General features: G+C 36.0%; 2 protein-coding genes across 2 annotated transcripts; one reads left to right on the forward strand and one right to left on the reverse strand.

Moving 5' to 3' along the window:
* Positions 1 to 172: 172 nt before the first annotated feature.
* LOC149930862 (uncharacterized) lies at positions 173 to 1,021 on the reverse strand. Its single transcript, XM_090157957.1, has one exon. It carries the CDS (start codon positions 1,019 to 1,021, stop codon positions 173 to 175), a length of 849 nt encoding a protein of 282 aa, XP_090014083.1.
* Positions 1,022 to 2,256: 1,235 nt separating this feature from the next.
* Positions 2,257 to 10,384, forward strand: LOC149930863 (solute carrier family 60 member 1-like). The gene is made up of 4 exons (XM_090157958.1): positions 2,257 to 2,379; positions 6,137 to 6,263; positions 6,486 to 6,644; positions 9,906 to 10,384. The coding sequence occupies exons 1-4, from the start codon at positions 2,257 to 2,259 to the stop codon at positions 10,382 to 10,384; spliced, it is 888 nt and encodes a 295-aa protein (XP_090014084.1).
* Positions 10,385 to 15,047: the final 4,663 nt, after the last annotated feature.

The following is a 15,047-nucleotide window of genomic DNA, read 5'->3' on the forward strand; positions in this document are numbered from 1 at the left end:
TCTAGGATGCACGTTACCCTGACGTTTTTTCCAGACCCATCGCTAATATCTGCACGCGCTGTTTGTAAAACGATTACGCTGGAGTTATTTGAACCAACATTTAAGGTTGCGGAATTTTGGCTTTAACCTGGTCCCTCTGCACTGGCGAATTATCGTTCGGAACTGAATTAGTTTAGTCTGGGGTTTTTTCAATATTTTGATCGCATACGACTTGGTTATGTTTACGCTTACAATTTCGACAACTCTGTTTTCTACCTCTGCAATAGTGGGCGGAATGACCGACCTTCAGGCAGAGAAAACATAATTTTTTACGGCTAGCAATGGCTCGTTTGTCTGGTATTGAAACACCTGTACAATGGTAAAATGTGTGTTCGGTACTATTGCAAAAAACACAAACTTTTTGATAATTCTGATTATTATTGACTCCAGTATTAAGCGTAGCTGCCGAAAACGGCTTACTAGGGGGAACTTTATTACTTTGACTACCCTTAAAACTTGGTTTTTCTAATTGGTAACTAGTAGTCTTTGCTAGCGAGCTACTTGCTCTGTTTACAGCTAAGGCCCGTTCGCGACATTGGATCTCCCCACTTAAGAAGGTTAGCAATTCATTTATGTCCCACAGTTTACTTATTTTCCTTCCTCTAGTATACTGTTGTAATAGATCCAATGGCAACAAATCTCCCACAAGATGAGCCAGGAACTCGCTATGGCTATCGGTCAAACGACCCAACGATTTTAAACCTCTAACCTCAATTTGGCACGTATCATACAAATTTCTTAGGGCCGTTACGTCCGTAGACGAAGATACCGAACCCATTATCATAAAATTATTTAGTCTAGCACTGACTAGCAAATCCGGCCTGCCACAAGTATCCCCCAAAATTTCAATAGCTAAATCATCATTTGTTTCTGTTAAGGTTAGCCCTTCAATAGCTATTTCGGCACGGCCTTTCAAATAAGATTTTAAATAATTGAACTTATCAATTTTAGACAATTGTGAATTTTCGTGGATGTCTGCCATTTTTCGTGACTTCCGTCGTATTTTTTTATTTCCAATTTCGGCAGTCGAACGGTTGTCGCTGGTGGAGAAACGATGGTAGATTGGTCACTGCCTCCAGAATGTTGAGATCCCGATGGTCAGTTTCCGGTTGGTGCTGGTAACACCGTCGGAATACTTTGGTCGTTCATCCACTTCATCGCTCTGCCTCGCCAAAGAACTAATTTATCCATGTATACTTCAATTTCTTCCAACTCATTGTCCTGCTCCTCGTCGGTCGTAAATAAGGGCAGTATTTTCTGGTCCAGTTCGTCTAATTTCGGCTCTTTGGCGTTCAACTGCACTATGTAATCACTTATATTTTGCTCCGAAATAACCGTAGCCTTTCCGAGCTCTTCTTGTATCAGGTTGCAGATTCGCGTCACACCGCCTCGAACGGATTTGCGCTGTTTCTCCAAAAGTTTTTGAACGGCAGCCATTTTCACAAATTGTCCAGTCTACAAACTTATCGCGAGTTTTCCCGGGTTTCGGCACCAATAATATTGCGGATTATTGGCGCGAATAGCTTTGGGAGAGCTTAATTTTAATTGGGTTTAAACCGGCGAACCGGAACACCGACTTAAACTTTAGCACTTAAATTTTAGGGACCTAGCACGTAAATATCTCGCTGATAAATAAATAAATGGACAAAACACTTATTTAAAACATAACAAAAAACTGATTTAATGGTAACGCACATTGTTACAAAATATTGAGGCGCATAATGCCTTAACCCGCACATTTGGGCTTTTTCAAGAAATCTAAACAGGAATGGCCGAGGAAAACACGCTGGACCCCTTCTTTTTAGGGGTTCTCCCCACTTTCGACGCCAGCCTGTCCCGCCGCTGGGACGACGGAAAAATTCCACCACGTCGGAAGATTTCGGGGAAACCCGCTCGCCCAACAACTATCGAAGGAGCCCCGGTGCGCTCCTCGCCTTCCTTAGCGTCACTCTCTTTTTTTTTAAATCTAATGCCATAAGTACATAAAATAAATAATGAAACAGCAAATAAACGCGAACATACAAGACTACAAAAAATAATACACTGAATTAAAATACACTAAAATAGAAAACCAAAATACCCTAAACAGAAATTAATTAATATACAATATACAACTGATTAAATCTATACACACATAATTTGATTTTTAACACTGCTCCCCCAAAACCGATCGCGATCACCTTATTGATGCCCATATTCCGCGTCTGGCTCTGCGAAATGGCGCTCTCAGTCGTCGCCATCGGCTTCGAATTCGCACCGTTTTTCATCGGTGGAAAGAGAAATCTTCAAAAAGAAGTGAATCCCGGAGACAGGATTGGAACTTTAATTGTCGTTCAAGTGGTCAATTACTGAGTTCTGACATTTCCCCCAACAAAACCCTTTGACTGCACTGTTACAACGTATTAAAAAACTCAAGATTCAACATAAAATAATTAACCAACGAAAGCCACACACGTGAGCCCCCGAGTTACAAACTATATACAGCGACAGCAAGCACTCGAGGTCACCTTTCGGTTCTTATGTAATATTCCTTTCCACTCTAAAGGTGAGAGGGATAGTTATTGCCCAATTTCTACTTAACGACAACGTCGTTATTTGTCGATCTCTTTGTAATGATTTGAAAATTCGATATCTAACATTTATTTCAAATAGCATATTATTGCGAAAACGGGTGAGGGAAAATTAGCTCTTGGACCGATTGATACAATCGGGGTATTTAAGCGTACGTATTTCCTGTAATTATTAAATTTTGAGCACAGTTATTAAGATCTATTATAACCAAATTACTGCAGCAACCGTTTCTCAACCTCGAGAATCTCTTTCGTACTTTTTTTTAGTTCTACATAAGATACAGGGCGTTTGAATTGCTCTGACTGGGCATTATTTTCAGAAACTGCAGGAGATAGAGTTTCGAAATTTTCGGGGTATTATTTCTAGTGTGGTGTCGCTTTAAATCCTATATTTCAGATAAATCGGAAATAATTTCAGGTTTTTGTAATAAATATGTTTTCGTCGGTAGGTGCTAGAAAAAAACATATCAATGATAAAGTTGTAGATTGCTGTGGAAAATATTCAAAGAAATTGGTTTCATTGGAATAGAACACTTTTTCACGAAGATATGAGCTGATGAAAAACAAGGTGTCCATAGGGGCCTTAGCATTTTTGTACGTAAATGAAATAAATGTAAGAAAGATTTAATTGAACATTTTATTCGAATAAACGTAAGAATTTTACAAGTGAGGGTCAATGATACCTCGGTTTGCCGCGAGACATGTTTCTGCTCGATGAAGCATGTTTTGAAACGATCGTCTGATCATATCATAAGTGAAAAGTTTGAAGGCTGCAATGATTCGATGACGCAAATCTTCGATAAACCCCCACAAGAAAAGCAATTCAAAGCACGCCGTATAATTTTAATTACAAACCGGACGGGAATTCAGTGCGACAATGGAAAGAAATATTGTAAAATAGAGTTCGATCGCTTATTAAAGGAAATCGGCGTCCCAGGGCGCCGCACTATACCAATTCTCCTGAGCAGAATGCAGTTTCCCCTTATTATAAAACATTGTGAAGGTTAACGGTTAAAATATGTGTAGGCAGAAATTGTAACATTAATATGCATACCATTTTTTAAAAAAATTAGTCAATATCAATTATTTTTAAACCTTTATAAATATATTTATTTAGTTTTTAAATTTAAGAAAAATACATTGACACTTATTCAAGTTACCTTTTTAAAAAACAAATTTTTTGAAAACTGTTTCTTTGTTTTTTGCTCAACTCTTTTAAATGAGTTGTAAAAATTAAATCCTCAATTGACTTCAGTTATTTAAGTTGTTTATATCAAGGCTATTTTATCTTTCATTATAAGGGCTAGTAAATGTTTGTAAGACAAGGATTTAAGGGCAAAAGTTTAGAAGTAGTTAAATTCACTATTAAGAACTATTTTTATATTACAAAACGAATTATTTTTTAAGTCAATCGATTTAGCGCAATTGACATTATTAAGGAATATTTAAATCAGTATCGTTTATACTTAAGTGGTTGTAAAAGTTAGGCTTTAAAGAAATTTGTTTTGTTATAAGGTGAAACAATAAAAGCACTTGAGCCCCACAGATTTCACAGAGCTTCGACACATTTTCGGCGCACTAGGTAAAAATTATAATTACTTAACTACATATCTGCGATTTTTCGGATAAAATTCCAATTTTATAAAATAAAATACGTTATAAACTATTTATCTCAAATTATGGGCCATAAGGTCGACGTATTAAAATTTAAGGGTTTTGGGAATAGCCGAATACATATTTGTTTGGTTTCGGGTATATGAAAGTTTGAAAATAAATATTTTACACGCAAAAATTTGGTTTGAAGTAAATCCAAAGCGCTTGATCCTAAGGATTATTATTCTAAATTAAATCATTTCTAATATTGGAGTCGTACCTTCTCAAAATAATGTTTTTCGTTTTTAAAAGCTGTATTTTACTAAAAAACACCTTGTCGTTGTAACATACTATAATACCGTAAAACGAAGATTTCAATGGTCTTAAAAATATTTGATTTCTGATGAATTGTTTATATTGTCAGTGAGTAAAATATTTAGAAAAGTCTCATCGAGCCATTTATGCATGTCGATGTTGCTTTAAAACAGATAAATAACTCACATTTTGGACAACGAAAATAATTTATATTTAAATATGGAGTGTATATTTAAGTGCGGCCTAAGTAGTACATTTTGCTTTTATGTTAACTAATACGTCCTTAGAAACCTAAATAAATTCTGGAATAGATATTTTTTAACTTTGATTCCATATAAATATACACATTTCTAAATAAGTCGTCAATTTAATAAAGCTTAGGAATTCATTTCAAATTCATAGCATTGTTCCTGCAACTTTAATTACAAGTGTGTTCTTTAATTAAGGAAAGTGACCAACACCTCGAGTCTAATTTACCGTGACGAAACAAATCCTCGCCTGATGGCGTTATTGTTACAATTTGAATGTTCAATCACCTCTTATTGCTTCTGTAGAGTTTTGACTTCTTCAATAACAGAAAAAAAATAGTTCTCAGTAGCTTAAATATGTTCCGGTCTACTTTTCATTTCATTTGCACAGTACGTGTAAAAACAGCTGTGGCTACAATATTTCACGTAAAGTCGACGCTTACAAAACTTATTCAAGGGAAAGAATCATCTACCCAACAGAATGGTTCCGTTTCATTGACGACAATGATGAACGAGAGAGTGCGCGTATTTCGCACAGCTAACCTTTTTCTCAGTTTCTTCAGTTTGGTATGATATTTAAATTATTAGTTTTGCAAGACGTATAAGAAAAGAGGGAACACAGAAAAAGCGCCTTCTTAAGAGCGTTTCTATGCTTTTATTGGCAATTTAAAGTTAACGTCGAATGCATTTGTCTTTTGTTGATGCTATGAACGGTTCTGTTGTCGAAGGTTAAGAGTCACGCAGTGGGCCAGTTGATAAATCTTCCTGCATGGTTTCCTTTGGCCAAAAAAAAAATAAAAATGTCAGATAGTAGATAGATAAGAATTATGGAAATAAAATGTAAGCAATGGAGATCGCCATCCTGCAATGGAAAAACTAAATTGGCACTGAAAAACGTACTTAATATATTTTTAATTATTACATTTTTACAAGCTTAACGAAAAGAGCCCCAACTAGGTACAATGAAGTATTTAATCAGTGAATGATGCGCCTGTGGCAACCACAAGTCTGCTTCACATTTAAATTGTCGCGTCCTTCTTTAAAACTTTATTCGATGACATTTTGAGTTTGCAGACTATTTTGAAAGTTAATTCCCTAAAATTTTGATTCTTGTCCACTTTCCAATAGACGATAAAATAAATTCCAACAGCTTCACAGCCTCTGAAGGGTCTTTGAATTGGGGGGTAGGAAAAAAGGGGACAGTTAAAAATTAGTCTGTGCGCATGCTCCAATACCAACCAATCCGGTGTTCCCTCCCTGGCTAGTGTCCAGATCTTAAGTGGCAATGACGGTTTAAAATACCACCCACATTTATATTATCGTCTTTTCTTAATGTTTTATAAAACTAACTACTTTTTTTATTTTTCATAGGGACTGGTTACGAATATTTTGGGGCCAACTCTACCCATCCTTGAAAACAATATTCGTGGTGATTCAAGACAAATGGGATACGTTTTGGCAGTAAGATTTGGTGGCGGTTGCATCGGAGCAGTTTTAGGTATTTTCCTTTACGTTTACAATTTAAATAACAAATCAACCTTCAATACGTCGCGAAACATTTTGCTTCATGTGTTTTTCAAACGTCACTTCTACGGTTTCGATAGAATAACACCTCCTTTGAATAGTACGTGTGGCATGCTGAGTCTATTCCATATGAATATACATATACAGTTTATTCAGAGTTGTTCTTGATATCGAAACAAATCTTTCTTTGTTGTAGGAGGCATCCTCTTTTCAAGGCTCAATCGACAACTGCTTTTCGTTTTTGGGTTGCTAGTCATGTGCTTCACCAACGCTGCCTTGCCCTACTTGTTTAACTTAAGCCTTCTGATTGTGGTCTCGTTATTAGCTGGAATATTTGGAGGAGCCTTAGTTATCGGTATTGTCAAAGTGTTTTTAAATTCAAAAATTATATATAGACCCACAAGGAATGGTGGTAATACATCTTTCCAATTTCGTAAAAGGAATTCAATCTATTATTTTTTGCTTTAAATACGTCTATGCGAAAGCTAAATTCACTGACGTCAAGTGTCGTCGCACTTATTTTCGCCCTCAGTGGAATGTAGTCCAGGGGAATTATAGTTTCAATATAAGGGAAGATATGAAAAATCTCAGCCATGTTCGTTGGACCTTCCTGATGTTTGTAAGGTAAAGTGGTCTGGTGTCAGGCGTAAGCGTTGACATCACGTAAAAAATGCCACTTATCTAGTTTGATAAAGTGTGTACCAGTTACAGAAATAATAATAAGGTGGCAAATATTGAAATTAATAAGATAAGGAGTATGGACAGATGAAACAGATAGCTTTAAAGGATAAAATTTTTTCTGAGCCTTTAGAACCACGACTATAAATTTTTACGAATTAAAATTCTTTCAATTATAGAAGAGATCAGTTCGATATCTATCATAATTTACTTAGGTCCACGTATAAAATATAAAACACAAATCGAGATGAATAACATTTCGCTTTATGAAAAACACTTAGCAAAGATTAACTTTAGTTATGGAAATTTTGTAATTTTGATATAATTTAAAATGTCCGCTCAATGATTGTGTTTATTAATTTATTAGCATACCAATTCTTGAACACCTATCGAATTGCTATATTTGGTTAATATACTTTAAATTGTATTCAGATTTTAATCTGTTAAGAACAATAACTAAATTCTAAATTTAAATTTATTTCTAAAGAAAGGTGGTGTTATATAAGTGATGTTGTTCAGTTTATATAACTATTAAAGTTAGATAAATACCATCACGTAAAATTAATAATTTCAAATTAATGGCTTATCTTAATTTGTATAAGATTGTAAAATATTTTATATAACTCTAGTAAATGCGTTTAAATCTTTAATTTGTCTGTCTTAGCCTTGATTATCGCGAAAATAAAAAATCTTACCTTAAACCTTACTAACGCAATAAGGGTTAACTGGTCTAGGGTTTGCGACCTAGGAGCCGCCAAATGCTAATATAGACCTTAAAAAAACACAGAAAAGCCAAAAGAAACCAAAATGCTTAACAGTTGAGCGTCTACCACCGTGAGGTTTTTGACACGCAATGACCGCTTAAAGAATTGTGGAATGTCTGGAATGAATTTTACTTCATTCGGTGCTTTTGAATGTACCATGACGTACCACACTGTTGACTTTACACTAAACAGATAAACGTTCGTATGATTGTATTTTATTTAATTTGGAAACATGATAAGAGATTTATAAAATACATCCCTAACTAGCTTCCGTTCACATCATTACGGAACGAAGGTAAAAATTCGTCAAGACCTAGTTTTTGTTATCTTATAATAATGACCGAAATGTTATTTAATTCATTTGATGTTTAACTTATATTTTATTCAGTACGTTAGTCGAATAGGGCTGTTTTCATACTGTCGATATATGTATTCGATATAGGTAAAGGGAATTAATATTCAACACGGTTAGAGATGATCCGATTGGGCAATAGCAAACTAAAAAATGTGTTTCTTTCAAAGCTATATATTTCATATCTCTATTAGTTTATCTGAAATATAAGCCACCCTAACATCATCTCCGTTTATACATTAGAGAGGCATTTAATCAGGGCACGCTCAATTACTACCATTCATTTACAAAAGATTCTAGTGTGGTATACTTATCTTGTTATTTATGTTTTCAGCAAATAAAATTTGCGAAGGTTTATTAAACATTAGTTAAATATACTTAAGAACTGGTTTTCAGCAGGCCTTTAATAGGGTGTTTCAAAAAAATGCAAATATCGAAATGTTTTGGTGCTCATTGATTTTCTTGTTCTTTTTGGTGGGAAAATGACCCATGAAAACCTTAACGTAAATTAATTAATATTTAGGACTGCCTCAACGAGCTAAAGTTTTAACATTATAAACAAACCCATTTATAAGCCAAAAATAATTATGTCACTCAAATACTTTAACTGAACGAAATATTTAATATTTATTTCTTACCTAAGTTTACACGGGGTTTTTTTATAGTAATAAGTACCAGTACACAATAAAATAATAGCCAGAAATCCCCACAAAACCAGGTCCTAACTGTTGATTTTCAGCAGTTATGACCTGCTTTAGTGGGGCTTTCTGCCAAATATTTTATTGTGTACCGGTACTTATTTCTATAATAAACACTGTTTAAACTTAAATAAGTAATAAATATTAAATTTTAGGTTCAAGTAAAGTATTTGAGTGGCATAACTGATTTTTGCTTATAAAGGGGTTAGTTGAGGCAGTCCTAAATATTAATGAATTTACTTTTTTTCGTGGGTCATGTTCTCATCAAAATGAACAAGAAATCGATGTGCTCCAAAACATTTCGATATTTGCATTTTTTTAACCACCCTAGCCTTTAATGTGATTTATAAATAGAAATTTGCAAAACTGATGAATTTTAATATTCCAAATTTATTTCTTAAACTTACCTTCATCAAAAAGGTCAAACCTACATTTCCCGAATTTCTCAGAGCTAACCTTATTTTGGTTCAATGATTTTGCTATTACAAATATGAATTGGGGTATATTTTTATGCATTGATCTATATTTCCCATAGGATATAGTATCTCCATACTCAAAATAATAATAGAATTTGTTGATTATCCATCATACCACAGAAAATAAAGGACTAATTTTCTTAATATTTTACTCCTTTTAACCGCTATAAGCGAAGCGTAAAGTCATTTTCAGGATCTAATCCATAATTTGCCATTTAAATAACCTAAAATCATCTTTGGGAAAGGATGAAAATCTACTTCGTAGAACATTATTGAAACTTTTAATTTAAATTGTTTAAAACAAACTGTTTTTTTAAAGTAATACCTTAAAGCATTTGATTTAACCATTTTGATCCTTTGTTTGGTTTCCCAGTTGTTCATGGACAAAAATTAGTATTTTGATTCCGTTTAAATACTTTTGTAACGATATGCAACAGTTGATCAATAACGTGTGCGAGGGCGCAGTTATTGTCACGCCACCTTCAACCAGTTAAGTGATTTTGCTTAGAATATTATTTACATTTCTTCCGTGTCTTTAGTGTAATTTAGCATCTGTTTTTGAAAAGCTGGTAAAGATGGCGCTACAGTATGTGCTGAAATGGCGTATTGGTTTGCTTCTTTTTATGTTTGGCATTTTTTATATTGTAGGCGGAAACGTCCTATGCTTGGATCTGTGGCCGTCAACTCCCGGGCCATATCTGCAGGCGCTTCATTTTTTTTACGGCTTTGGCTCAGTAATAGCGCCTTTAATAGCCGGGCCATTCCTTTCGAGTGAAGCCACTAGCACGACTTTAAACTCAACCTTCTTCAATACGACAGAGTTGTCAGAAGAGTCAGATATCATTGGACGCGTGGATCCTGCGTACCTCATTGTTTCGGCCGTGCTCTTTCTCGTAGCCACCTCGACACTTGTATCCTTCTTCATCGACCGCAGCGAAGTCACTAGCAACGCCAAAAAAGAAAGAGTAACTAAAAAGGCTCAAGGCGTAGTGCTCTCTAGATGTCTTTTATTTTTTGCAATGCTTATGTTGGCCGCCTATTGCAGTATCGAAAACTCTTTCGCCCAATTCTTGTCGACGTTCGTGATTAAAAGCAAGCTTCAAATGAGCAAATCTGAAGGCTCATAAATGCTCTCCCTCTTCTGGGCGATATTCTGCTTGTCGCGAGCGGGCTCCATCTACTTCGCTACCAAAGTTAAGCCTGTTCGTATGTTATTCTTCGACGTAACGATAATTGGAATTTCCTCGGCCATCTTGGCCATTTGGGGCGAACATAGTCCGAATCTGGTTTGGGCCGCTTCGGCCATTTTAGGGCTTGGAGCGGCTTCAACATACCCCACCGTTATTGCTTGGACAGAAAATTACGTTGGAATAACAAATGGATTATTCGCGTTTTTTCAGATATTTGCAGCTACGATTACCTGCTCAACGGTCTTCATGGTAGGGCACTTTTTGAACTTCAACCCGCGGGCTTTCCTCTATATCATTTGCGCGTTGGCGGTATTTTTATTCACCACGTTCGCCGGTCAGTTTGTCGTTGTGTCGATGATTCGTCGGCAAGCACGGTGTACAAAGTCGTTTCGCCAAGAACCACAACAAATGCTACCGCTTTTTAGGGAAAACAATCGAAATATTTGAATGTATTTCATCAATAAAACATTGGTCTATAACCTTAAGGTCATTTTACAAATAAAGGCGAGTCGTCTATTGATCTTTATTTTTATTTTAGAAAGATAAGAAAACTAATTAGATTCATAAAACCTAGCTTACATATATAATGGGTAAATCTCATGCAAACGCCATTATAGCTTTATGGAACCAGAAGATGGTAACCGTAGAATTAGGAAAAATTCAATACATGAACTTAGTAAAGAAAGGGGAGTTAAACCCTAGCAGGGAAACTCAAGCTTCCGTTATTTTTAATTCAAGGTGTGCCGTTACATTTGGTTGAATTGAGTTTTATACATTTACCCGTACTTCACGATTATCATTGAGTGACTATGCGTAACTCATGAAACCAAAATTCGGATTTTGTAATGAAGGAGCTATGGATTTAGGGATTTAAAAACGCCACTCGTCCAGTTCCGCGACACGACTATCTGTCACATAGAGATCCAAAGGTGATATCAACATTGCCCGCAATACAGGCTCTTCCTGGTTCTAATACAATTAGCAAAGTTGGGACAAAAGTTCCACTCTAAAATCTGCCTTTACAATAGGACCAGAACTGTAATTTCATTTTGTAAAATCCGAAATAGCTGAAGCCATTATTATGAAGCCCCATTTTTTCTTACGAGTTTTAAAATCAAACTACGCCTTTTTCATATTTAACGTTATCAACAGTAGCGTCGAACGGGATCAAAAGTTGATTTGGGGAAAAGAGTTCTTACATCGTCTAGCTTTTAATTCCATATTAAACGCGCCTGTTTGTAATGCTTTAAATAGATAACCCTGGTGCAAAACGTCCCATCCCTAGATTCATTTGAATTTGGCTATAGAAATTCAGAATAAGGAATCACACCTAATGTACCGTTTGTCGTTAGACCAAACGATCTGGTGTTACCTGGTACGTGTTGGAAATGTGCCATAGACACCTTTTAAAAGTGCAAAAAGGCATATCTGCTTAGGTGTACATTCTGTAAATGCAATTTTAATAAATGATGTGAAAACCCTGCAACTATTAAAATTTTTAACTCTAAAGTTCATCTAACCATTAAAAAAAATTATTTTAATTTATAACCTTGATTCGCTTGCCATCTCACTGGATTTACATTTCAAATTACCCCATTTTAAACTGATCAATTAAACTAACGCAGTTTTATGATATTAAAAATGTAGCCTCATTGGGTTTAATTAAAATCTATAAATACGTCCTTAAATAATACATTACAAATAGTTTGGACGATGAAGCACAAACGAATCTTGTTTTTTACGTCTGTAAAACAACTGAGGGGTCAGACTAAATGTTTTATAACACTAGGGTGGTCAAAAGATGTGAGTGTTCATAAAGAAATATTCACGCTTAAAGATTAAGATAAAAATATTAGCCTTATCACGTTTCCTCAAAAAGTAAGCAAACACAAATATATTTTACTTTGCTTGTTAACAGCGAAAACTACAATACTCCTAAAAGTTCGCGTGAGCATGAGTAGTCGATTTTTAAGAGAGCGTGTTCAATGCGACCGAGAGGTGTGTCGCTCTGGGGCGGTTCGCTCTCGCTACGTAGAGCGTGTTCTCTCTAACCTCAGCTTCGCTTACGGAGTGACGAGCGAGCTTAGCGCATGGCCCATGCTTAGCGCGAGCGGAGGGCTTCTTGTTTTCTTTTAGCACTTTCCGCGCCGATAGTGGTCGATTCCGATCATTTCCGCGCGGCGTTCACGAGCTACCTCTTTCGAGAAGCGAATGTTTTTCGCGAACAGACAGAAATGTTGTTCTCTTCTATTGTTCTCAGAGCCGGATTATGTCGCTACGGATTATACCCAAGGCACCACCTTAGGCCTAAGTCATCAAGCTGGATTATGTCGCCTCGGATTAAATCGGGGTCAGCTGCCGCCGTCACGGCAAAAAAATTAACCTCTCACGGCTATATAGTGTAAACGAGATAAACATTAAAAAATAGAATAAAGCATAACCAACTGTTATAACTAACCAATCAGAGGACAGTTTTGAATCTGCTATCCTCGCTAGTTTATTTCGGTGTGCTTAAATATATATCAGAAGGAATATGGGTCATTTTTCAATCTTGTCATCTTCATACCTTATATTATCTCTTTTGTGCTCGAATTACGTTAGGAAAGATAGTGGGAGATCTCTGATAGAATTTCAAGCTTTTTATTTTATGGGTTTCATGTTGAGAGACTACAATTCATGTACTAACTACTGTTCAGCTCACTTCGGGAAACGTAAGCCGTAATACCATAAATCTTTAATATTGTTCCATAAGTTTGTCACTTTGGGGAATATTATACTGAGAGCTAGTAACCGAGTTACGTCATCGAAAGTAGAAAATATCCCCTAGCGAGGCGCTGTTAAGGCTACGTGTGACGCGGGAGCAAGCGGTGACGAAGCCCGTAATGCAGTCTGTCTAGCGAATAGCTCTCAGTAAATCAATTCTATGTGAAGAATAGTTAATGTCACACTTATGGTACAATATACTTATGTTCAAAGTCATTGAAATGTTCATAGCCTGCACGCTCTATGAAACCCCAAAATTTAAAATTCGTAACTAAAACACATTTTGAGATAATCACCCTGGTTCGGTTCTGAATTTACCGTATACGGTTAGCTCATAAGCTCAAAGAAATATAGATAATTACATAAACGTACCTTACCTAGAAAATGGGCAATTTCTTTGGTGTTAAGAGTTACGCAATGATGTTCGGAGTTGGAAAGGGGGTTTTCGGGGTTTCCCGGATTTGTTCGGAGTTAGCCTTCAATACTGGCTTTGGGGAATTTATTTAATTTAAATTTATATTTAATTAAAGTTAGAGGGAGAATGTGACTTGGGAATGATTCTTAATATCCCCACCTAAATTTTTTCCTTTCGTTAAAAATAATTTAAGTTAATAAACGATTTCTAAAAAGTGTTTGGAGTTATAGCATCCCAGGCTACAACAATTAGTTGAATCATCTATATCAGCTTCTTGCACAGTTATTAAGAGCAAAGAAAGTCGTAACACAGTTGCGTTTTCTTTAGGCCGATATGATGACGACAAAAAGAAGAAAAACGTATCAAACGAGTAGAAATATCTCCAGACTAGGTTCGAGCGCTTTGTTCCTCAAAAGAGTGTGTTACGAGGTTGTAGAACATTGGGTATTAGAGTATTATCTTTTCTCAAACCGTATATAAAAGCAAAAGGCAAAACTATAAATTAGATGGAGAATGTAAAATTGAATCCCACTAGTCTAACTGACGTCGTTAACTCGTTAATTGGTATTTCTTTAAAATAGTTTGGTTGCGTGCACTTTTTGCTTTCAGGGTGCAAGTGCTAATTTCTGCGAGCTTCTCATTGTAATAGAGTATCAATCTCACGTGGTTTTGCTTTCCCATATTAACAGGTTATAAGACTGAAACATCTATAAAATACCATACCGTTTCCGCTCCGTTTTGTTTCCCGGCATGTTACATATATCCGTTCTTGGTCCGCTTTGTTTCTACGTCCATTGATTCCGTCCGTTTCCGGTCCGTTTAGTTTCAAGCCTTTTATTTCCGTCCGTTTCCGCTCCGTTTGCTTATCCGATATTATTTCCGTTCGTGTTCCACACAGTTTTATTGATCGTCTATATTACTTAATATCAAAAGCGACATAAGACCCAAAAGTGTGTCAGTACGGTATAATGTTTAAAGAGAGCTTGTCGCGAAGTAAAAAGAGGGAGTGGGAGAGGGGGTTGAAAATACGTTATCAAAATTTAAAATTTTCTCCATTTCAGCGGCACTAAGTGAGGCATTTTAGAACGTATGTCTACGGGAGAATTAATCAAAGAGATAAAATCGCGGCAGACCATAGACTAAATATATCGTTGCTAGTACTATTCCAACTAGTAGGTTATGTAGTCTATTGTGAGACTAGCTCAATTTATTCCCCATTTTTGCTAAAAGGCCTTTGAACCTTTTGCGATACTGCGCATTGATGTACGCAACTTAGTCGTAGAGAAAACAGCTTCAGTTGCAGTTCTGTTTCCCAAGACCCGGCGGAGAAAGGGGATGGACAAAAGGGGGATTATGATCTCACGGTCTGGGAAAGTGGGTGAACCAATTAGCACGGGATCCGAAGCCTTCAATATACGACGT

Source organism: Leiobunum rupestre, chromosome 9, assembly GCF_980474605.1.
Source record: "Leiobunum rupestre chromosome 9, qqLeiRupe1.1.hap1, whole genome shotgun sequence".
Lineage (NCBI taxonomy): Eukaryota > Metazoa > Arthropoda > Arachnida > Opiliones > Sclerosomatidae > Leiobunum > Leiobunum rupestre.